The 24,814-nt window shown below is 37.3% G+C and overlaps 1 protein-coding gene across 2 annotated transcripts in view; it reads right to left on the minus strand.

Moving 5' to 3' along the window:
- The window catches only part of CEP85L (centrosomal protein 85L), a 113,695-nt gene that overhangs the window by 58,177 nt on the left and 30,704 nt on the right, over positions 1–24,814 (minus strand). For both annotated transcript variants that reach the window (XM_007427756.4, XM_007427755.4), the window contains exon 3: positions 38–828. In XM_007427756.4, coding sequence (XP_007427818.1) covers positions 38–828 — 791 coding nt within the window. The remainder of the gene's footprint in view (positions 1–37; positions 829–24,814) is intronic.

A 24,814-nucleotide genomic window follows, 5' to 3' on the forward strand; every position in this document is an offset into this window, starting at 1 on the left:
CACTTGGTGGCAGCAAACACTGAAGTTTGATTCTTACCTGCAAAGGATGTTCACTTCCTGTTCTAAGTTCTTCAAGTTGCTGTAACTGCCATGGAGATAAGCTGTATGACTCCTCGGAAGGCCTGGATTCTGGAGGATTTGTATGAAATTGTTCTGTAAGCCACCTCTGAGTCCTTTCAGAAGTTTGAATGGAAACCTGGGATGGGACTGCAGCCTGTGGTTCCAAAGTTATATATTCTTGATGAAAAACCTCAGAGTTTAATGGAGCAGGCTTGCTTTCAGGTAAGGCACTATAGGTCATGTCTAAGGCATATCTCCTGTTTGAGGAATCAGGAACCCCCCAGTCTTCTTGGCTGCAACTTTCAAATTTGTATTTGCAGTTCAAGGTAGAATTCTTTTTCTTCCCACTTTCTCTGTCCTCAGCCTTTAATCGTTCCATACTATTGTACAAGCAACTTGATCCACTTGTTCTTAGTTGTGGTGAAACAGTCTTGTCTCTTCCATTTGTATCCAAGTTGGCCCTGCATTCTGCCGAATAAACACCCCCATCCTGGTTACAACTAATAGGCGTGCTGAGTTTGGACAATGATGACCACTTCCTTACAGGCCTCAAATCTTTCATATCAAGAGAGCTGTCCATCATGCCCTGATGCCTGCTTTGAGCAGATCTCAAAATGCTTGTGCTCCACTTCAAAGAGTCAGACTTGAGAGGATCCCTGTGTTTTGAAAGCGAAGTGTTGGTATTAGACGGCATTACATGGGCAGTGGGAATTGAGGCCAAGGAGCGGCTGGGTTTAAACGAGGAAGTACCACTTGACGTGGAATGATCTGGGAAGAAAGATTTTCAACGTGTGAGTTCTTGTAAAATAGCCAGTATTACTGGGAATAACACATAAAGAAATAAGTTTAAATTATTTAAAATACACATTCGATGTATCCATGGACATCCACAGATGTAAGGGCAAGAGATGTTGCATGCATCGTCACATGGCACAAATGATTCAAATGACATATTAGTGTTCTTTTGCATCATGATACAAAATGATGCAGGTATTTTATTCAAGTCATTTGCATCATCGAACATAATTTTGACATCACCATGGCTTTTAAATGTTAAGACATTTTTTTCTGCAAAGGTACATATGAGCATTTGGCAACAACTGCTATGAATTCTACCTTATGATTAGCAAGCAACTATGCTGATATACACTGTTGTACATAAACTTTGAATGGGCTCCTCCTACAGGGAGTTATACTAACCAAAAGTTTATCACAGAAAGTTTCTTTCTCCTTTAACAAGCCACAGTTTGAAACCAGGATTTGTAATTAACAAAGAATTTGACTTGCTAAGGAAATTAAAAAAACATACAGTGCTAAGTTTTTCAAAGTAATACCTGAGTACAGTTCTCTGATTCTTCTTGCAGTAAGACCTGAGCTGAAGCAAATAGATTTTCTATATTAGCACTGTTGTTCATTTTGTATGAAGCTGTATGAGAACTAATTTTTTTTTATTTCACCAAACCTAACCCTTTTACTTCTTATTCAATTTTTGGAGAATGGTTTTGTTTCCTTGTAATCTTGTTAATTACAAACTCAGAAAGATTAAGAATTATTCAGTACAATTTACACATCTATGAAGTGTAATCCATACTTAATTCCTTATAAGACATCCATTTAATTTTAGCAGGTCTTACGGTTGACAGATGAGTACAAGACTGAGGCTTAACAGAATTTGTGGCAGAGATGTGGGAAAGAAAAACAATTATACACCCAAACTATAGAGGTCAACTGTGCAGTAAAATGCCAGAAATTAGAAACAGCATCAATATTTTCTTTTGTTTGTTTACTTTATGGAATTCTATACTGAGAAACTAGAAAACTTTAAAAGAATGCTATTGCTTTTCTGTAATAACTTCAGTTAAAGCTACCTTCCAAAATAATTTTAAGTTGCCGAATAGGAAGTTACACATGACTGAGTAGAACTTAAGTACTAGGTGATATGTAAATGCTATTTTTCCTCTGTTTACGATATGCAACAATTAAAGGCATCCTTCTGCCAGTACAGGTAGTCCTTTATTTACAACCATTTGTTCAGTGACCGTTCAAAGTTACAAACACACTGAAAAAAGTGACTTATGACCAGTGCCCAAAGATATGGCTGTGGAAATGCCCCTGAGGTCATGTGATTAAAATTCGGGCGCTTGGCAGCCTGCTCATATTTACAGCCACAGGGGTGCTTCAATTCTCCCCACTTGCCTACTTTCTCCAATCTATGCCCTTTTGGCCCCCTGCTGTCCTGCGAAAAAGCTCCTAGGCAGGGCTGGTCTGGGCTTCTGTTTTGTGCTGCAAACCCCCCCCCCAAAAAAAGCTAAAAAAAAAAAGAAAAGCCAAAAGTAGCCCCTGAGAGCAGCATGCCAAAATGCCGCTTTGTGCCATGCTCCTGGGCAGGGCAGGGCAGGGCAGGGCAGGGCAGGGCAGGGCAGGGCAGGGCAGGGCTGGGCAAGGTTTTTGCCCCCCCCCCCACAGATTGAAGTAAAAGCCCAGCCCTGCCCAGGACCTTTTTGCAAAGGGACTTTTTGGCATGCTGGGGCTCTAGGGCTGCTTTTGGCTCCCCCCCCCCCGACAGCCGAAGCCCAGCCCAGCCCAGCCGCCAGGCCAGACATGCTTCATCAGCAGCAGAAGACGACGGTGAAGGTCAGTTGGAGTGACAGAGCGCAGGGCAGCACGGGTCTTGGAGTGCAGGGTGGCGAGGGCAACTGCAGCTGGGACAGGGCTGGGGCGGCTGCAGAGATGAGTGGGAGAGAGGTGGGTGGGGGGAATTGGAGACAGTCTCTTACCTTACTGAGATTCGGGGCTGGGAGGGACCAAGTCCAGAGTGACTTGGATTGGGGTGGGTACTTGCTTAACAACCAGCAATTCTTGGTTAATGATGGCAACTGGGACTGCCAGGATTGCGGTTGCTAAGCAATACGGTCATGTGATATCTCACTTTATGACCACATTGCTTCGCGACACAAATTCCGGTCCCAGTTTTGTCAAGGACTATCTGTATCATCTTTAGAAACATGCAGAACGACAGGCAATACAGATAGGCAATGACTTGGAGCCAAAAAGGTAAGGATGCTTCCAATGTTTGTTATTTCCCCTTTGTTGCAACAAACCCTACAACATGACATGAGTCTCCCCAACTCTCAGAAAGAGACCTCTGTGGGGAAGAGGAGGCTGCAGAGGAAAGGAGGGTGTGAAAAGATCCTGTTGTGTTCATGAAACAGGAGGCTGAATCAAAGCCTATACTTGGAAAAACACAGTATGTTGCAATGGCATTACAACTGTCTCGGTCTCTCATTCTGGCTCCATTCTCCATCCAAAATATCACTAGGCTTACAGAAAATCCTGATGTACCAATGTTCCTAGACAAATAACCAAGTTAAAATTAACGTAAGTGAGGCAGAGGTTACTGGAATCTGAGTGGCAGCTCTCCCATGCCAAGCAACTGCTGCTTGGCATCAAAGCCTGCAAAGATGCAAAAATAAGCAGCTAATCCTGGCATTAGAATCTCCTACATTACATAGCTCAACCTCCACCCACACTGCTCATGTTGCTGTTACACGGGAGGCTTGTTAAATGTCTTATTATTTATTCCTATTATCACATTTATGATTTTCCTGAAATGAAGAAGTAACTTAAACTTACTTTCATGTTACTCTGATTTCTCCAGAACCTTAACTGTTTGCAGAATTCAAGTAACAGGTACAAAAATCTATTTAATCCTACTCATCTCTCCAGGTAAAGAATCAGCCACAGAAATCCTCGGAAGTCATGGAGAAGTGATAGCATAGGTAGGGATCCCGAGAAATCAGGCTTGAATTGCGATACATATGACACTACTCATATTCCAATTCATGGATATATCTATTAACCAATGACACCATTAATGATAAAATACTTGAACTAATTCAACTATTGTATATAAACAAATTTACATGTTATAGTATCTCAGTGTTAAATTCTTCTGAAGATCCTGAATATAAATGATGGCTTCTTAACATGGTGTTGTACCACGAGACTGGCAACAACCAAAATTTAAACTCATATTTGGACATGCTTCCTTTCCTATTTAGTAAAGATGCTCCCCCCACCCCATGGGCCTCACACCCGATTTTAATTGATGGCATTGTTTCAACTTTGGGTAGGAAATTGAAATGCAACAGTTTTCACACCCAACGTAATCCTGATAATGGGATATAAGGACATATGGCAGCCTTTAATCAGCGTATGAAGAATTTAGAAGACTAATCAGATCCAGCTGCCATTCCAAAAATCTTGTTCTTAGGTAGTTGCTCACCTTCTTTCAAGCCTGCTAGATATTTAAGCCAAATAACAGTTTTCAAATTCAGAGCAGCCCTAACCCTGGCAAGATGTAATGCCTTTCCAACAATTCCTTTTGAGGGGAAGATATGGAGTATTAGTAGCCCTCACTTAACAATGGTAATCAGGAATTTCCATCGTTAAGCGAAGTGGTCCTAAAGCGTAATATCACATGATAATGTCGCTTAGTAACGGCAGTTCTGGCAGTCCCCGTCATTAAGCAAATCACTGCGGGTTGTTAAGCAAGGACCTCATGTGACTGTGACTTCTGACTTCGTGCCAGCTTCTCTATTGACTTTGAAGCTGGCAGGGAAGGTTGCAAATTATGATCAGGAAGGCCTTGTGGGGAGGGGCAGCAGCTGCCATGGCCGGGCACGCTTCATCAACAGGGGAGGAAGAAGACGGCAAAGGTCAGCCGGGGGTGGCATGGAGTGGCAGGGGTAGGCAATAGCGAAGTGCAGGGCAGCCAAAAGGGCAGAGATTGGGGGAGATAAGTGGGTGGGGGCAATTGAAACACACCCACCAGTCGTAAATGTGGATGGGCCACCAAGTGCCCAAATTTTTATCACATGATTGTGGGGGCACTGCAACAGCAGTTAACATCGAGGACCAGCCATAACTATTATTCAGTCAGTGTCATCATAACTTTGAACAGTCGCTGAATGAATGGTAGTTAAGCGAGGACTACCTGTAATTTAAAATACCACTCACTGGAAGAAAAGGCAATACTTAATACTTCCCTGGTCATCTAACTGAGCATTTTAAACTTGAATAATATATTGGAGCCATCATTTCCATCACAATTGTATTATACAAAACAGAAGATTAAAAGACCAGTATATGAATATTTAATCAGCTGTAAATTCACTGGGGCTTATACTGAGGTAACTGTGTAAAAGGATTAAGTGGCAATAAAACTATTAAGTCTCAGCAGATGATAGTACTTGGCCTGTGTCTGGACTTAGAAAGGTTAGTACTTGGATGGGAGACCACCAGGGAATACCAGAGTTGTAGGTTACATAAGGAAGACAAAAAATGTCTCATAACATGGCAGTGGTAGACTATTTCTTTACTATTATGAAGAAAACTACATGGACTTGTGAATTCACTAGGAATCAAGCTCAAGGATTTTACCAATACTTAACATCAACACTACAGAAAACACAGCAACCACATTCAGTTTCCTGTGGATCTTATTAGAGGAACAATTACAGTAGGTTCACTCTGAATACAAACTAATTCCCTCCTCCCCCACTCTTCTGCCTTCAACTGTTTCTTCTTCAACTGTGACTCAATGAAAAGGCAGATTGTGCTCTCATGGGTTCTGCACAGCATTCAGCTGTTCCAGAATCCCACGTTTTGAAGTTGGCATTGATTGCTGGTTCCACCAAATAAGTAGAGCGAAAAGCAGAAGTTAATCTAATTAAACAAAGATGATGGTTTCCTACTGTATGTCAAAAAAACATCAGCAGTCATATGATGTCTACTGGAACACATATAAATTTTGCCACATCCTTTGCACTGTTCAGGTGTTCAGTTACCATTTTTTTCATTAAATGAATGTGTGCAACGGCAGTCTTCACCATAACTGAAAAGGTACTGAAAGTACTTCAAAGGTTCTATTCAAGGAGCTGTTTATCATATATGACTTATTTATACCTCTGTGGTTTTCTTTCTATTTAAAATAAATCTTTAGTTACAGAATTTTATTTCACTATAGAATAATAGTTTTGTAACAAACTTTGGGAGTAGGGAATAAGGCTGTTGTGTTTCCTTATTACCATTAAGTTGTTTACTGAAGAATTCACATAATAAAATATCATGTTCTTTTTAAGCAATTGGTTAAGTAACTGAAAGAAACGCCACTAGAATGTTTAAAGTGTTACGGATTTTTCTTCTAGATGAGGCTACAAAGGCAGAATGTGGTGGTGGGGGAGCTTACAAATAAGTTCTTCAGGCCAATCGTCTCCTCCTCATTTCACGTCATTACTGTCTGGACCCAAAAGCATAGTACTGTACTCTATTTTTCTAACCACCGGCCACATTCGATATCTTAATGTTCTACTATAAAACTCTATTGAGGAAATGTAACTAGGTCTTCTTTTTCTCTGAGGTAGCCAACAATAGGTTCAATTGCATTAAGATGCAACTGCTCTGCTGTGTTCCTGGCTAAAAAAGAGACTATCACAACAGAGGTTGCCATAGTACTGCAAGTACAATGACAAGACAGATGCAGTTTGCTACCAACCTACTCAATTGGTTAAACTAGCTATTTGCATAAAAGCTGCCTTACCAGATCAGACCACAGCCCCATCAAGTTCACCATTCTATTTTCAACAGATATGAGCCAGATGCCAGCAAGAAGCCCAACAATGAAGGCTACAGCCCTCCAGGACTAGGAATATGTTTTTTCCATTAAACTAAAACTGAGAACCATTAAGAGCCTACTGTCAATGAATTTCTCCACTTGACTTTAAAATCAGCAGCTAGCACCACTGTGTATCAATTATAGACCAATTCAAGACTTACCCAAGAGGATTAAATAAATGACAAATGGACTTTAAGAAAAATATACCAGGAACAGCTCACATAAAATCACACCTACTGTTACAGCTATATATTTACTAAAAGTCCTTGCAGGAACAATCCTGGAAATACAGTGTTACTATTTGTATTATTTGAGATACCTCATTTATAATTCTAGAGAGTTCATCCAAGATTTGAAGGCAGATCTAATCCCTTATTTCTGCCTATAGCACTGCAGGGATTAGAAGATCTGCATATGACTGCAGATTAACCACAGCTAAATAGAAAACAGGAACCTGAACAGGCTACCTAGGAACACTTCTTTTTTTGCTCAAACTCATTGCCATATTAAAAAGCCATTTGCCTGATCAAAGAAACTATTATTTCTACTGTATTGAAAGTGAAATATCCGGAGATGAAATCTTTTGAACAGAATCCAAACATGTAACTATGATTTTATACTACGCTATAATAATATGATAATAATATAGAAGTCATGTACCACCTACAGTCTATGTATACAAACATGATTTCTCACTAAAACATTTAAAGAAATTAGAATATTTTTGGTAGCTAAGTAGTTCAAATATTGTGTAATTAAGACTTAAAAGGCAGAACAGGAAGTTTTGCCTTTTAAGGCAGGAAGTATAAATTTGATATACTGAGGCAGGAAATATACTGATGCTTAAAATGTTACTTAGCAGATTGATGGAACAGTATGATTTACATATTTTTCCATATCTGTTTTTTATTTAAATATATATTCCCATAGCCTAAAAGTACACCCTGAGGCTGATCAGAAATTTAGAAACCAACATATTTTGGGGTGTCTAAAAATTCTAGAAGTCCAGTGATATATTTCATAACAAGCAGTACCAAATGTTTATTATATGTAAAAGGATACATATTATTTTTCCCTGCTGTGCAACAATCACATAGCCTATAAAACTTCAGAAAAGAACATGCAGCTATAAAAATTTTTACAACTAAGCCTGCATCAATGGATGTTAGAGGGGACAGAACTTCAATCACAATAAAATGCTAACAACAACCCCCACAACTAGGTTTTGATAACAATTACTTTAAATGGAAAACATAATGATGTCAGCACTGTGATATAGCTACAAGAACTATTTAAATTAAAGTAGCTTACAAGAAAGAGAACTGATAATAATCACTATGACCAATGCAGCAAGGTTTTTTTTCAGCGTTGATTTCCAAGCTAAAAGAAAAACTGACTTGGAGTGGCCCTTTTTCAATCAACATAAGATGCTCTCAATTCAAATCTACAGAGTCTATCTCACTGTTAAGTTTCCTGGCACATTTTCATGCTGTCTTCACAGACCTTCTCTCTTGCTGTAAATCACAATTAATCCAAGACTATGGGCCCTGTGGCTGGCTTGTCAGCAATGTGGAATTCAGATTGGCAAGCAGTGCAGGTTCATTCAGTTTTATCCTTGATTTTTTTCCCACTTATTACATCTTCTAATTTAAGTAAATATTAAAAAACCCAGATATAATAAAAATGCTTGGTCATCTGAAATTAAGGTCAAAGTTAAACTAAAGTATTTTATTTTTAACTATACTCATTGTTTTCTGCTCATCCCTCTGCTAATGTTCCTCCACAAAATCTAAAATGAATTTACCATTATATTATTCTCATGCTGTACTATATTTTATTTAAAAGAGCTATCAAACCAGAGAGCATTATGGAGTGGAGTGCCATAGGCTGTGTCCTAGGCCCTGAGCTGTTCAACATTTTTAATGATCTGGATAAAGGGGCTGAGGGAATGATTTTATAGTTTGCAGATTACACAACATTAGGAGGACTGGCATCTGCACAGTGAGACGAAAGGAACAGGATAAAATTTAACAGGGAGAAATGTAAAAACTTGCACCAGGGGAGAAAAAAAAAGATAAAGTATAGGACGGGGAGGACCTGGCTTGACAGTACTATATGTGAAAGGATCTGTGTGTTGTCGTAAACTGCAAACTGAACATGAGCCAACAGTGTAAGGCACCTGCTAAGACGACAAATACTATATTGAGATGCAATTACCACAAGCAGAGAGTCCACACCACAAAAAATAATTGTCTTACCTACTGTATTCTGCTTTGGTCAAGTCCCACTTGATTACGGTATTCATTTCTCAGCACATACTTTAAAGAGGCCGTTGACAAACCTTTCCTATACCTCATTTTGCCTTCTAGAGACCTCCAAAGTAGGCAGGGACAAGGCGTTTGATCTGTAGTTTTGTGGGTTTGGGATTTCGTTTTTTTGCATGGGCAGTTGAGAGGTTTGAATATTTTTTTAAAAAAACAAAAACCAGTCACTTGAAAAACGATGGGGCATGTTCCCCCCTCCCTTCATGGAGGGATAAAAAATCCAAGTGGATACCTTATGTTTCTCCAAGATGTAAGATATCCATTTCAGCTTTCAAATTTATTCCTTTTTTTTTTTTTAAGCCCAACTCTATGCTGAAAATTTCACCTCCCTCCCAGTAGTATTATCACATTAGTATCCACATAAATGTGCAGGGCTTAAAAGCAAAGTGCTGCCCTGAGGCCAAAAAAGGATGCCCACCCTAGAATTAAAAGAAAACAGACCGGCCAAATCCAATTTTTACTACAGTATTAACAATTAAAGGGAGTCATGCTCAAGCTGAAATCAGCTCCACGGATACATCCATGCTCTATTATTGGTAAGATTATAGAAGAGATTTGCTATTACCTACTTGCAAGATATTTTTCAGCTTCCTAATCTAGACTACAGACCTAAACTTTATTGGTGGTCTCCCATCCAAGTACTAAGCAAGTTGATCCTTGTTTGTATGTTTTGAGATCAGCCAATGTTGGGCAGATTCTGTCACCTGCTGATGCATTATGAATTATATGGACTGTCGTCCAAGGCTGAAAGGGCTTTTGAAGGATTGTCAAAAATCAAGTAAACACTCTTCAAGGAGAAGAAATCTCTATTATTACTACCATGTAAAATGTCTCTCAACTTTCAGGAGGGGTGCTTCTATGGATAAAATCATGAATAAGATTTCTTCTTGTGATTAATTCCATAGAAAAATGCTTAAATGCCTTTTCTGCTAGCCCTTTTGAAAATTCTCAATTTTTCCTCATTGTTATAATAGGTTTCTTGATTTGAGAATATATATGATAATTGAGGGCATAGTCGTTTGCTGTGGATAAAAATCATCTGTGAAGCTAGATGCTACACTATTATCCAGGGCTGTGGAGTCGGCACATAAAACCTTTGAGTCCAACTCTGACTCCTTTACTCATGGTACCTCCGACTCCAACTCCTTTAACTATATATCAATATAGGAAATAAATTATAAATATACTAATTATATATTTCCTATATTGACTGCAAGCATGCAACATATAAGGCATTTCATCACTGCCAATGTGAATCAGCAGGCAACCTTTTAGAACCCTAACCTGTTAAAACTTGGGTCTAAAGGCTATAGCTAAGACATTCTGGGTTTTTTATTTTATTTATTAAAGAAATTACAAACATTGAGTAACCTTATAGTTTAATCAAAGGATAAAAGCTAAAAAATAAAAACAACTGGGTTATATTTTTATCAAAAGACTATAGAGTATAAAGTAATAGGATATAAAATAAAGAAACTATAAAAGAAATTCATGAACAACTTTCTGTACTAGTTCAAAAATTTATTTATATTATATACAATTTAAATTTATTAGGAGTTGGAGTTGGTACATTTTTACTGACTCCAATTCCAGTAACCTAAGAATTGCTTCCGACTCTGACTCCATGACTCCAACTCCACAGCCCTGGTAGTATCCCACAATAATAGAAGACTGTTGCACCAGACATATTCATTCAATTAAAATACTGGTATTAAAACTAAATATAAGACAATACACTCCAGAGCCTGTGTAATGGTTTGTTCTTCTGTTAGTTTTTTTCACTCCAATGTCTGTCTGTTATGGATATCTCTCTATATAATATTTCCTGGATAATGTATTCTAATGTTATATTATACCTCACATATGCAAGTATTTTCATATTCCCAGAGCTTTACTGCCACAGCAAAGTAAACACTAAACACCCTTAATACAAATTGTGCCGAAGAAGCAATATTGTTCATAACCACCCAGGCAATTATAGACAGGATATGGGGAAGGCCAACCACAGCCACTCTGGCCAAGTTAATGCTCTTGGAATATTCAACATTTTCATAAGAAAAGTCGGGCAACAAAGTGGACAGACACAAGTGTCAGATTTCACTTCAAGCTAGGTATAAAATATAAGTACAGTGGTACCTTGGGTCACGAACGCTTCTGTTCACGAACAATTTGGTTCACGAACAGCACCATTCGCAAAATTTTGCTTCCGTTCACAAACTCCGCATCGGGTGACGAACAGGATCTGCAGCCATTTTCCCTCCCGTGACACATGGTCGTGGCTTCCTGTAGGGAAGGGGAACTCTCCCTCCAAACAATAACCGCCTCCCCACCCGCCTTCCTGTCCTCTATGCCAGAAGTCGCCTTGAGCAAGGTTAGTGTTCTCTCTCTTCGTACTGTACTGTACTATACTTTGTTTCATATTTTTGTGATTTAAAAAAAAAATACATATGGTTCAGAACGGATTAACCATATTTACATTGAACCTTATGGGAAAATTTGATTCGGGTCGCAACCAATTCGGGTCGCGACCAGAGTCGCGGAACGAATTAAGTTCATGACCTGAGGTACCACTGTATAGATATATTTACAGGCACTATTTTTAGTTAAAAAATATTAATTTCCTGAGTCACACAATCCTATAGTTGCCTGCTCAAAAATAAATCCCATAAATGGAATTTAATCCAGGAAAAAAGATATGGGATTATGGTTAAGAAATAGACTATAGCAGAGGACATACAGTGATTATGAATTTTAAATGACTAAAGAGTCACAAGAAGATTAATACAATATTTAAGTCTTCTATTCTTTTGAGTCACATCACTGAACAGCATCTAACCCAGCACCATCACCACTGGCTAGCGACTTTCCAGGCTTTCAGGTGAAATGTTTCCAACAGCACTAGGAAACAACAGGGGTTGAACCTCCAGGCTTCTCGTAGGCAAAGCAAATGCTCTACCACTTGCTTAAAGTAGAATTGAACTGAGTGGCAAGAATCCTGCCACATTTCTGTTACAAGCTGCATTTATAGAAATAAGACTTTTCAATATGTCTAATCTAAAAAGGTAATTATTTCTCCATCAGTTTTACAGACAAGGACAATATTCATGATTTGTGTGATCATAACTTGTTTGACAACTTTGTGAAATGATCTGAAGCATCAGGAATAAACTAGAAAAAACAGAATGAAGCCATGTGTCTCTATTCACAAAGCAGACTAACCATAGTTCCAAGCTGTAAATTAACAACAAATCATGGATTCAGACATTGGTTGATTGGTTTAAAACAGTTTAGGCTTTAATCACTGTCTCTTATTCACATCTCACTAAACAAAACATCCAAGCAAACCATATTTTGGCTTTTTTTTTTTTTTGTCTGCGCTCAGTCATTTACTGACCCTGCAGTGACTGCTTTGGACGAGTCCTTTGCAGTTTTCAAGGCAATTGTTTTCGGAAGTGGTTTGCCAGAGCCTCCTTCCTAGAGCAGAGCCCAGCTGGCGAGCGCAGGAGGCGGGGTTTCTGTTGCTTCGTGCTCTTTTCGGGCGAGTGCGGTTTCGCGCTTACCGGCAGCTGCTCCCAACTACCGTGCAAGCGCCACCAGCATTTTTCCTCCCACCGGAGTGAGAGTACCCATTTATCTACTCATGTGAGTTTTCGACCTGTTGGGTTGACAGGAGCCTTCTTGTAATTTGTGAAGGTGAATTTTAAGCAGCTTCTCTTAGGCCAACTCCTTAATCTTTAACAGTACCGTATACTGAGATTCATTTTAAATTTAATAAAAGTCTAGGTGGAAAGCATATTTTGATCATTATTTAAGATTGATAAACTCCTACAGCTGCCTGTGAACAGAAGGTAATAAGGTAATAAGAGGTATAATCACACTTCAAGCAAGGCAGGGAAAGTATGAACAGGATGACTCCTGGATTTTTTTTTAACGTCTTAATAATAGCTTTGCTCTGGATCATGTGACCAAGAGGGAAGGGGGGCTAAGAATGAAGGGATCAGAAACATTCTGAGCCACTGTCCCGCTGCCTCTCCATGGGGCACATTGATGATTTTTTCCCCCTTCGTTGACCCTTATCCAACCCATTTTCAAACTCATTCTTTCTTTTGCTGCCTTCTACCCCCCCCCCTCAAAACAAGTGATCCTGCTGATGGATGGACAAATGGGCAGAGTTCTGAGCCCTTTACATAATTTATTTCCAACATTACATTGGATTGGAAAAATATAATAAAGTAACTGAAGTGAATTATCTATTATAAAATGGGCTACTAGTCATGGAAATAGCCAGGGGAAAATGCAGGTGACTGTGTTGATTCCAAGAATGACACTCTCATTTTTTCCTATTTGTTATCAAACCATTAAACAATGAATATAAAATTATAATATCCATCTTATTGAGCATATTATTATAGCATGCAACATTTATGCTACTGAAAAATAAAAAGTAATGAGCAACTTTCACTTCTAATGCTTATTTAAAAATTGGGAAAAATAGGTTCTTAGACAGTGAAATGTTTCTAAACAGAAAACATTCCTAAAAATGACATCTTGGAGTCCAATGATGCTCACTGCCTAATAACTGTACTTTGGATTCCACCAATGATATATTTCTTCTTTGAGAACAGGTACTCCCTAAAACTATTTTTAATTCAGAGCAACATAAATATATGAATAAGAAAATAGTTTCAGAATCTAAGAACTAAATGTAAGAGCAAAGTATTAAACATTATCATATCTGAATATAGTAATTAACTTTGTGGACTATTCATTAAAGTCTCCTCCATATCCAATTCAGAAGCTATTTTACACAGTGCAGCTTCTAATGTTTTTTGTGTCATCTAACTATAACAACAAATCCAACCTCAGTAAAGCTACTAGGCTGAAATGTGACACCCACTGTGTGCACATGCACATACACTCTTGCACACCACACACAGAGGTGATTTTTCAGAAGCCTGGGGGAAAAGTGTTTTATATCATCATTCAAGTATATAATGTTTTTGCATAACAACAAAATAAATGTCCTAATAAACTAAAACCAACAACAAGAGTCACTTTTCCGTGAGATGGGCGGCCATATAAATTTGATAGATAGATAGATAGATAGATAGATAGATAGATAGATAGATAGATAGATAGATAAGATTTTAAAGCAAACTACTGATAGAAATGCAAATAAAAGGAATAGCATTGTATATGATATTACATTATAGTGTTACAGACAGAAATATATACATGTGTGCACCTTTTTTTTAAGTCTAAGTGCATATACTCATTACAAAGTAAACTAGATTAGGAGAAGTTTGGAAAGTTTATCAGGTCATGCACATATAAGCTGTAAGACCTGTTTTATCACTAAATGTTTCAGATGATGTAGTAGAACAGCAAAACACAGCAAAGCATGTATGCCAGTAGAATACTTCATAACATTTTTTTTTAATCCTTAGGGTAACAGGAGAAAATATGCTTAGAATTGCTTAATTTTGGCATGTAGCTGTAACACATACAGATTATAAATTAATAACTTGATTTTTAAGACATGTATTGGAAGGACACTGGACTGTTATTGGGTAACTTTTCTCAAAATAAGAGTAATATTTTCATGTGCTCTTTAAACAACAAAGGGTAATACCATGTAAAAATAATTTGCAACTACATGCTGATAATAATTTGCAACTACATGCTGGTGAGGAGTTCAGCAAAGGAATAGACCTCCAGCATCTTCATAAAATACTGAAACAATCATGTTTATCTTAACTTTACAAACATATACAATATAAAATCACTGAAGTTCTGACCATTTTTACACTCTAATGCAGAGGATAAAAAACAAGCAATAGCAGGTTTTGCCAATCCTGTTATATCAATATATTAATCCAATTTCCATTTAAACTGTATTAGACTGCTAAATGGATGTTGTTAAAGTATTAAAACTCTCAGTTTTTTATAAATAGTTCAGTGAAAGGGTGTGGATTTAATCTAGGGACAGTTCAGTGATAATCTGCCAGAACATTCAATTCCATAATGAACTTGTTATATAAGGTAACTGATAAACCATGTTACTTCTTCAAAAGATTAAGCTTTGTAAAGTATTTACCTTACAATTTAATAGAGTCATTTGTGGGGAAGAGGCAGCATAATATTCTCCTTACTTGTTAAAGGGTGACTGCCTTAACCAAGCCACTTTCAAGCACTAAAACAATGACAAAAATATCAAACCTTTTAAAAGGATAACTACATCTAATAAAAAACACACTGCTTTGCATTTAATTGAAATCTTTCAGTAGTCTGCGTGGTAGATGCACAGCTTATTAGGTAAAAATAGGCGTAAAAACATGCCTATTTTCATCCCTTAGTTATAGTAATAGGTAAGCTTATAAAATTTAAAATAGACAGGACTTTACCTGTGCCTTTCAAGAACATACTTTTTGCTGACCTTCTCTAGTCTAGGTTCCAAAATGTTTTCAGAAGAATGCTAGTTTTGACTGATACTAGAAAATGAGGTATGGGGGTGCGGTTTGATGGGATGAGATGAGTTGGGACTTCTGTTCTGCTAAAGGCTACATATCTTGCTTAGAGATTGGTTCTTGCCTCATCGGACCTTTGAAACAACAGGCCCATCTGACCTAGATTTTTCTTACAAAGATGAGGCACTACTCCAATAAAATAAGATTTTTTAAAAATATTAATCCATACATCCAAACTGAATACTGAAAATCATAATAGTTGAGGTATAACGTTCAGTTTGCAATAAAAAAATTTTTTTGCTATTCATTTTCATTTACTTAAAAGTGATCATACAGTATGATAACAGGATTCCTATTTACTTTGACTCTATAAAAATTGAATCACTGATTTTAAACTTAGCAAGTATATTTATTTACACCTAATGAATTCTGTAATGTCCTAAAAGCCTATTGATTTCCTAATGAATTGTTAAGATACCAAACAGTTCAATGTTCTAAACGAGGTAGTTCTACATCTTCAACCTGAACACCAATCAATTATAAAAAGGATTGGAAGCCTTTATTATATGTGGGAAAAGCAGCTTTGAAGAATATGACATTAATTTTATTCTATTAGACTGGATGGAGCTGTTGTAATTGTGTATCCCCTATTAAATCAGCCATTCTACCAACAAGATGCCAAGGAACTATTTTGTTATAAAGACACTGTAGTAAACTATCTGTTCAGTATTCTAACATTATGTTTGCAAACATAAATAAAGGCATTATTGGGATAGATCTTTATAATCTAGAGGGAAATAACATTACTGCAGGAATGTAATTGCCCAACATGCTAAACATTCAGATAGTCAAGTATGTTTTGAAACTAAAGGTATTTTATGAGTGTAAGAGATTCTGGAACTTGTGGTCATCCTGTGTTATTACTGTGAGATTGATGCAGTAATTATTTATGCTACAGTATATGATGTTATTGATTGGTTTGCCTAGTTGTACTGTGGACATTTTAACATCATCATCATTTTAGATGTTTTTGTTTTAGATCTTACAATGAACTTTTTATTGTTTGTTTATATCATATTTATACTGTAGTTTGAATGTAGGGGTTTTTTTTGTTTTTTGTTTTGGTAAGCTGCCAGAAGTCTGTATGGCAACAAATAAATTCAATAAACAAACATTCAAGCATTCCATCTGGTAACTAGATGCAGGTATTAAAAGTTCCACATCATACCTCCTAGCTCTGACAATGGTTTCAGATATTTGGTGGAATTTCTGAACACACACATTGTTTCATTTAAGACTCTTAAATATTTCCAGCTGTAAATCATATTAGTCAACATCCATATGGACAGCACAGTTCTTTTTCTCGAAGTAGAAGCTTGGGGAGAACTGAATTTGCACATTACCTGCTGAAATACTGAGAGGGAGAATTAAAAGCAGATTGTGAAAAATACAGGAGTACAGTAGGGTGGGGAACTCCAGCACCTGCTCTATCCTTCTTATGTCTGATAGGTATTAACTCTGGAAGAGAACCAACTTGAAACATTAAGCCCAGTGAGAGTTGCAGAGTTTTGTGACCACTCGTAATAATGCATATCCTGGGAGAAAATGGAAAGGGAAAATCCCTTCCCCGAACCATAATCCTTGGAGTCACAGCTTTAATTTTTAAAAGAATTCTCTTACAGAATACACAATGCACAGCAAAATATGCAGGCACTATTCTGTCCCTATGTTTCTCAACAATCTGCATCAACATTGCTTTTTAAACAATGAATGATATCACAGCAATTGCTTTTGCTTTCTATAATTTTATTAGTATAGCATGATATTATCTTCTATCTTGTGTTGGTTGATTATTACTGCTTCAGGGCCAACCTCTACTTTTTCTGAGATCTTATATTTTTTATAGTTTTCATGTAATCCTGTTCCCTCTTCTCATGTGGCATTTGAGCTTCCAAAACTACATACAATGAGACTGACAGCCAAACATTTTGCTATATTTAAAGAGACTTCAATTTTTTAGATCCCTTTATTTTAAAGACTTTGATATTGTTTATTGCTTCTTTCTTTTATCCTCTTTTACAGTAAGCAATTCACAGAACAGCTATTATAATTTTGTATTATCAGTTATGTGTGCAAAAGTGTAATCCCAATTTATTAAGCACTTTGAATTACATGGAATTTCAGTGAGAGAACTGAACCAACAATCTTTGCACCTAAGATGGCTCAAAAAACTTAATGCTGGCTGAATTTGACCCAAGTTCCAGAGTCTTTTTATGAGAGGAGGACAGGGGGTAAATGTCTATGCTTTAAAATAGTGGAGAACAAACATGTTTATATCCATATTTTAAATTTAGATAAAAAAGAGAGATTTTCAGTAGGCACAAATAGTTGTTAGATGTCACTTCTGATAGCTATGCTTCTCAAAATCACAGTATTTCAATATCTCATTAATCAACTACTAAAGTCATGTGATAACACCTTTTTCTTTCATATTGGAAGACATCTTATATATATTTAAATTCAACAAGCTGATATTCATGTAATTCTTTTTAATGCTTGGTTGCTTAGCAATAGTTAAAAAACCAATAGAAAAGTGAGAGTCATATTTAACTCCAGTTCAATACAAAATGAGCAGGTTGGTCTACAAAGCCATTTTTGATTTACAGCCAGTTCACTTTCCAACTAATTACAGTCTTCTGTTACATAATCTTAGAGACTTTCAGTCTCCAACTTAGAAATCAATACATCACGCTGCCAAGACAGTTGCTTCCTCCACTAAGTGCATACGTTAGAAGGAAAAAAAAAACCTGGATGTAAGCTTTTTGCTTTTCTCCATGGAATTCCACCATGTTGAAAGATGGTCTACATTTTTCTTCTCTTATCTTTCCTCTGCCTTTCTAGCATTAAATATCACTTTATTATCACTCAAATATACTGCCTTAGTTGGAGCACACAATGCCACCAAATGCATATTACTAATATTACTAATTATTTGTATTCAATGTATCCTTTAAAGATATCAACTTAGTTTTTAATAGAGAGTCTGTTCCTATGTTCCTGCAACAATCATTTTGTGAACCCCTGAAACTACAGCTATCTTGAGAAACCAATGTTTTCCACAATTGTATTTCCTGGTTTTCAAAGTGATTTGTAGTCTTTATTGTATTTGTTTTCAACTAATACCCATCAAAGTTAGCCAATTTCCCACATTTTGATAGAGATGTTGAGGCTAAGAGGCAATGGTTTGGAACAAGTCTGGACCTCTAAGGACTCCTCCTTTTATTCACAGAAGCAATTGGGATCCAAGCAAAGATTTCCTGCTGAAAAAAGGGGGGTTAGGAGTTTCTGTTGTTGATTTAGTTGTGTTGTTGTTGCTTTTAGGCCCCTGGCATTCCCTCCTCTATTTCTTCAGAAGGTCCCCCAACTTTGAAGACCATATTTCTATATTCTTAGGGATCTTTGAGGGGGAGGGAGAATGAGGTGAGAAGCCTACCTGCACTCAAAGGGACCTTAAGTTGAAAACTTCTGTTCTGCCCAATTCTGGATCTAACTCAATTATCTTCAAAAACTCTGCAGTGAGTCCTTAGCTGAAAGGGGCAGGACTAAACCCGCATTTCTTCTGCATATGAAACATAGTGAAACTACAAGTCTTTTACCTTTACATAGAAAATGATAAGGACAAAACAAGTAGATAGGTATATCACAAATAATTTTTAAATACCCACTTACAGAACATTGTTAATTATTTCAAAGCTACACTCTCCACACACTCCTCTGCTTAATTTCTAAATTGAGAAGTTACAGAGTTAGACCTGTTTGAAACTCAAACTCTCTGCTTTGGGACTTTCAAAGAAAGCATTTATTTATTGTCTCATTTGTACTCATTTGCTTCTGGCCGGCCAGCCCATGGCAGTTTACCAAATACTAAATAGCATTAAACAAAAATAAGTAACATCAGTTAAAACAGTATCAAATCAAATAATAAAACAATAAATAATAGCAATAAAAGCAAATATTATTGAGATTTGGTCAATATACAAAATAAATAAATAAATAAATGAATGAACAAATGAATGAACGAACATAAAAATCAACCATTATACAAAATCATAAAAGTACTAAGATTAAGAGAATGCTTACTATACAAACAGATCTTCAGATTCCTCTTAAAATTAGCCTCTGAGAGTGAAGTCTGTTCCTTAGGGTGAAGGAATATCACAATATTGGTTCTGCAAGCAAGAAGGTGCTGCCACTAGAGGTTGCTAGGCCCCCTTTTTAAGTAGCACTTGTAACAGATGCATGGAAGATGAATGGATCTTTGGGTTGGCGACATAATGGGGAAGGTAGTCCTAAAGGTAGGTGAGACCCAAACTCTAAAGGATTTATATGTTAAAACAAGCAGTTTGAATCTGGCTTGGAAAGTGATTATGAAGCTGGTACAATTGAAACAAGATAGGTGACACATGCTCCTCAGGGGTGATACCAGACAGAAGCCTAGACACAGCATTCTGGACCTGTTATAATTTCCTGGTTTCCTACAAAGGCATAAGCATTTAAAATGCATCACAATAATCTATGTGAGAGTTAACCAGCGCATGGGTCATGGAAGCAAGGTCAGCTGATTAATCAAGCATAACTGAAAGTTGGCACTCATCACTACCGCACTCACCTGAGCACTCAGGGATGCTGCAGGATTGTGACGTACCTCCAAACTATGAAAATATTCTTTCAGAGGAACTGCAATCTCATCCAAAAATGCGGAGCAGTACCCTGCCAATCTGAGTTTTCACTAAGAGCCAAAGCTTAGGGCTAGTCTGAATTCAGTTTTAGTTTGTTATGCTGCATCTGCACTACAGTTTGGTCCAAGCAGGAGTTGATTATGGAGGCCTACACATCTGTCAGAGAAGGGAAAGACAAGATCTGGGTATCATCCACTAAAGATGGCACTGTGTCCTGCATTTCCTGATAATCTCACCCAACAGCTTCATATAAATATTGAAAAATATAGGGGTAGAATAAAACTGTGGGACATCCTGCAACCCAAAAACTTTGGGGAGAAGCATAAACTGTAACCTGCCATGCAGATAAAACCACGTCTGCAAACCCCAATCCTTATATGCTGCCTTGCACACTCAAAGAGACCCTCATGTACAACATCTTGAGCTGTCAGAGAAAAGGCAGAACGTGCATCTAGTAAATAAATAAAGTGTGCCATAATTCTCTATTTTTCAACCCAAAAAAACCCTTACTAAACCCTGAAGCATTGCTCATGGAATGTCATACCATTCAAAGAAGTGGGGCATATAACACTATCAGTTCAAATTCTTCTCATAAAAAAATCAGTGGAGCTGAATAAATATTAAGTCGTCTTTCTCTCTAACAAAAGTAATTAGCCTTTTTTTTAAACCCTTGTCTTCCATCCACTATTATTTCTTAAAAAAAAAAATGAACTGGGTTCAACTAAACACTTGTTTCCTCTGATGAACTATAATCTGCGGTTTAGGCCTGCAGTTCAGATATAAGAGGAAAATAAATAAGATGAAGCAGCCACTAGGCACAAGATTCTCACTCGACTGTTAACCATTATTCACTGCTAAAGAAAAGCAATGCATATCCACTCTATAGCTATTTTTTTTATCTCTTTCACCATTTTTCATTGCACTGTGCCCCTGAATTTGAAGGCCTAAAGTACTTTCAACATATTATATTTAAGAACATCACACTGTTTTGCACTTCACTTTATTTTCAATCAGAATATTTTTGAAAGAAAAAACAAATCTCAAGCAACAGGTTTAGCTGAGGCATATTCAGTATTTGCCTATCATCTGCTTAACTTTTGACAGTTATTATGGTGCTCCTTAGCATTTTTTCTAGGAACACTGAAGAAAAGGAGGCATACACAAGAAGAAAAAAAAGATTTGGCAATAATCAGTTTGTACAGGAAAAAAGATATTAAAATAGATATACACTGTTTGGCAAATGCAATCAGGAAACACAAACAACATGCTGAAGTTACCTTTTAAGATGGGCAAGAACCATAAAACAGATTGAAGCTTGTTAAAATCAGGCTACAAGCAGGAAGGAGAAACAATATTGTACTCTTCCCACGCTCTCTTGAAAGACACTATAACTGTGCAAAATGTTGGGAAGTAAGATTTAATATAGCTCATACTGAACTCCCATATAACCTTTAAGGAGACAGAGGATCCAGCACTAATCTTACACCCTATTCTTCAATTAGACCTATGATATTAAACTGATTAATTAATGTCTTCCTCTTTAAAAAGGCAATCCAATCCAAAGAAGTGTAAAATTTTTAATTTTTATTGTCATCTCAACAGCTCCGAAGAATTTTTACTCGATTTTCTGGTAATTATTTGTAGTCTTTTTAAAATTGATTTTACTGCTTTAATTGTTGTCAGCCTAAACTCCTGGAAAAAAGCTAGGATATAAATGGAACCAATAATAAAAAAGAGTGAACATTGAACATCCTTTAGAAGGGAATGACATTTAAATCTTCAAACTGCAGGCTTATCAAAGATTTATATATACTGTGAAGAATGGTTTCTAATCTTGTATTTTTTATTCATGAATGTTTAATAAAAGCATGCCCAGTAAAGAAAGAGATGGTGTTACATACAGAAGTCTGATGAGACTAATTACAGTCTACAAAAGCCACAGAGGAACGTTACTGCTGATAACCAATCCTTTGGTTAGAGACTGCAGAGCACTGAAAAAGTAAACTGTGGTTCTGGGAGACAACTATTTCTGTCCCCAACTTCTATTTTATAATCTACATTCTTATTTTTACTATTCTGTATGAACTATAAAAGTATACTTAAATAAAAATAGCACAATCCTTACTCTATCATTTATATACATGCTTACAAGGAATTGTGAAAAATAAAAAGGACTATAAAGGCATGTATTGTGATAATTAATTGCAACATGTATGATTTCCATGGTTTTAGCATTTTTAATTATCAGTAATGTCCCTGATGTCCACGCTGGTGTGATCACTGACCTTGAGCCAGACATCCTAGAGAGTGAAGTCAGGTGGGCCTTAGGAAGCATTGCTAACAACAAAGCTAGTGGAGATGACGGTATTCCAGCTGAGTTATTTAAAATACTAAAAGACGATGGTGTTAAAGTGCTGCACTCAATATGCCAGCAAATCTGGAAAACGCAACAGTGGCCACGGGATTGGAAAAGGTCAGTTTATGTTCCAATTTCAAAGAAGGGCAATGCCAAAGAATGCTCAAACTATCGCACAATTGCACTCATTTCACATGCTAGCAAGGTTATGCTCAAAATCCTACAAGCTAGGCTTCAGCAATACATGAACCGAGAACTACCGGATGTACAAGCTGGGTTTCGAAGAGGCAGAGGAACTAGAGATCAAATTGCCAACATTCGCTGGATCATGGAGAAAGCACGAGTGTTCCAGAAAAATATCTACTTCTGCTTCATTGACTATGCAAAAGCCTTTGATTGTGTGGATCACAACAAACTGTGGCAAATTCTTAAAGAGATGGGAGTACCAGACCATCTTACCTGTCTCCTGAGAAATCTGTATGCGGGCCAAGAAGCAACAGTTAGAACCGGTCATGGAACAACCGATTGGTTCAAAATAGAGAAAGGTGTACGACAAGGCTGGATACTGTCACCCTGCTTATTTAACCTATATGCAGAGTACATCATGAGAAATGCCAGGCTGGAAGAATCACAAGCCAGAATTAAGATTGCAGGGAGAATCATCAACAACCTCAGATATGCAGACGATACCACCCTAATGGCAGAAAGTGAAGAAGAACTAAAGAGCCTCTTGATGAGGGTGAAAGAGGAGAGTGCGAAAGCTGGCTTGAAACTCAACATTAAAAAAACTAAGATCATGGCATCTGGACCCATCAATTCCTGGCAAATAGAAGGGGTAGAAATGGAAGCAGTTACAGACTTCATTTATTTGGGCTCTAAGATCACCGCAGACAGAGACTGCAGCCATGAAATTAAGAGACGCTTGCTCCTTGGGAGGAAAGCCATGGCAAGCCTAGATAGCATATTAAAAAGCAGAGACGTCACCTTGTCGACGAAGATCCGCATAGTCAAAGCTATGGTTTTTCCAGTAGTAATGTATGGCTGTGAGAGCTGGACCATAAAGAAGGCTGAGCGCCGAAGAATTGATGCCTTTGAACTGTGGTGCTGGAGAAGACTCTTGAGAGTCCCCTGGACTGCTAGGAGGTCAAACCAGTCAATCTTAAAGGAAATCAACCCTGATTGCTCATTGGAAGGATCGATAATGAAGCTCAAGCTCAGATGCTTTGGTCACCTAATGCGAAGAGAGATCTCTTTGGAGAAGACCCTGATGCTGGGAAAGATTGAAGGCAAAAGGAGAAGAGGACGGCAGAGGATGAGATGGTTAGATAGCATCACTGAAGCAATGAGCATGAAACTGAGCAAACTCAGGGAGGCAGTGAAGGACTGGAAGGCCTGGCGCAATATGGTTCATGGGGTCACGAAGAGTCGGACACGACTTAACGACTAAACAACAACAAAAATGCCACATTATTGTTATTTATTTGTAGTATTTATAATCCAACCCAATCTCAAATGACTCTGGACAGCTAACCTTAACCTTAACTCTAGCCCCAGATAAATTAAATAGAAACAATATAGGCAAAAAAGAAAAAAAACTAATAATACAGCAGCAATATCTGTGATGGCCATCCGTGGCTGAAGGCATGTTAGAACAATACTGATTTTAATTGGTTTATAACATTAAGGAACACTGGGGGTATCCAAATCTTGGGGGGATTTCACAGTGTTCGGGTTGCAACGGAGAAGTCCTATTATCTACACCCCATAAACCTCTCAAAGACCAGAAATCTTCAACAAAGAAATCTGCCCTACTTATCAAATAATCTAAAAATGGGTCTGCCAAAATAATTTTGCCAAGAGATTGCCTTATGAATCCCAGTGATGTGCCCTTTATGGCTTTAAAAGCATTAACCAGCACATTGAATTGGGCCCAGAAGCCTGCTGATAACCCAGTACAATGATTTTCAGATTAGTGTGGTATCTTCTCTATGTCTTGTGCCTATTTTTGAAGTATTCTACTAACTACCCTCATTTAAGATATAATAATTTACTACTACTACTACTACTACTACTACTACTACTAAATTAACAAAATAGAACTAATACCTATTTGTTATCATCATACTATACCTAATCAGTCAAAAATCGGAAATATTATATAATTAGCAGCTTCTGCTCCTTCTTTTTTAGCA

This window comes from Python bivittatus, unplaced genomic scaffold (genome assembly GCF_059951505.1).
Source record: "Python bivittatus isolate LINGU-HERP-01145 unplaced genomic scaffold, Pbiv_v1 ctg000020_np1212, whole genome shotgun sequence".
In the NCBI taxonomy this organism is placed as follows: Eukaryota; Metazoa; Chordata; class Lepidosauria; order Squamata; family Pythonidae; genus Python; species Python bivittatus.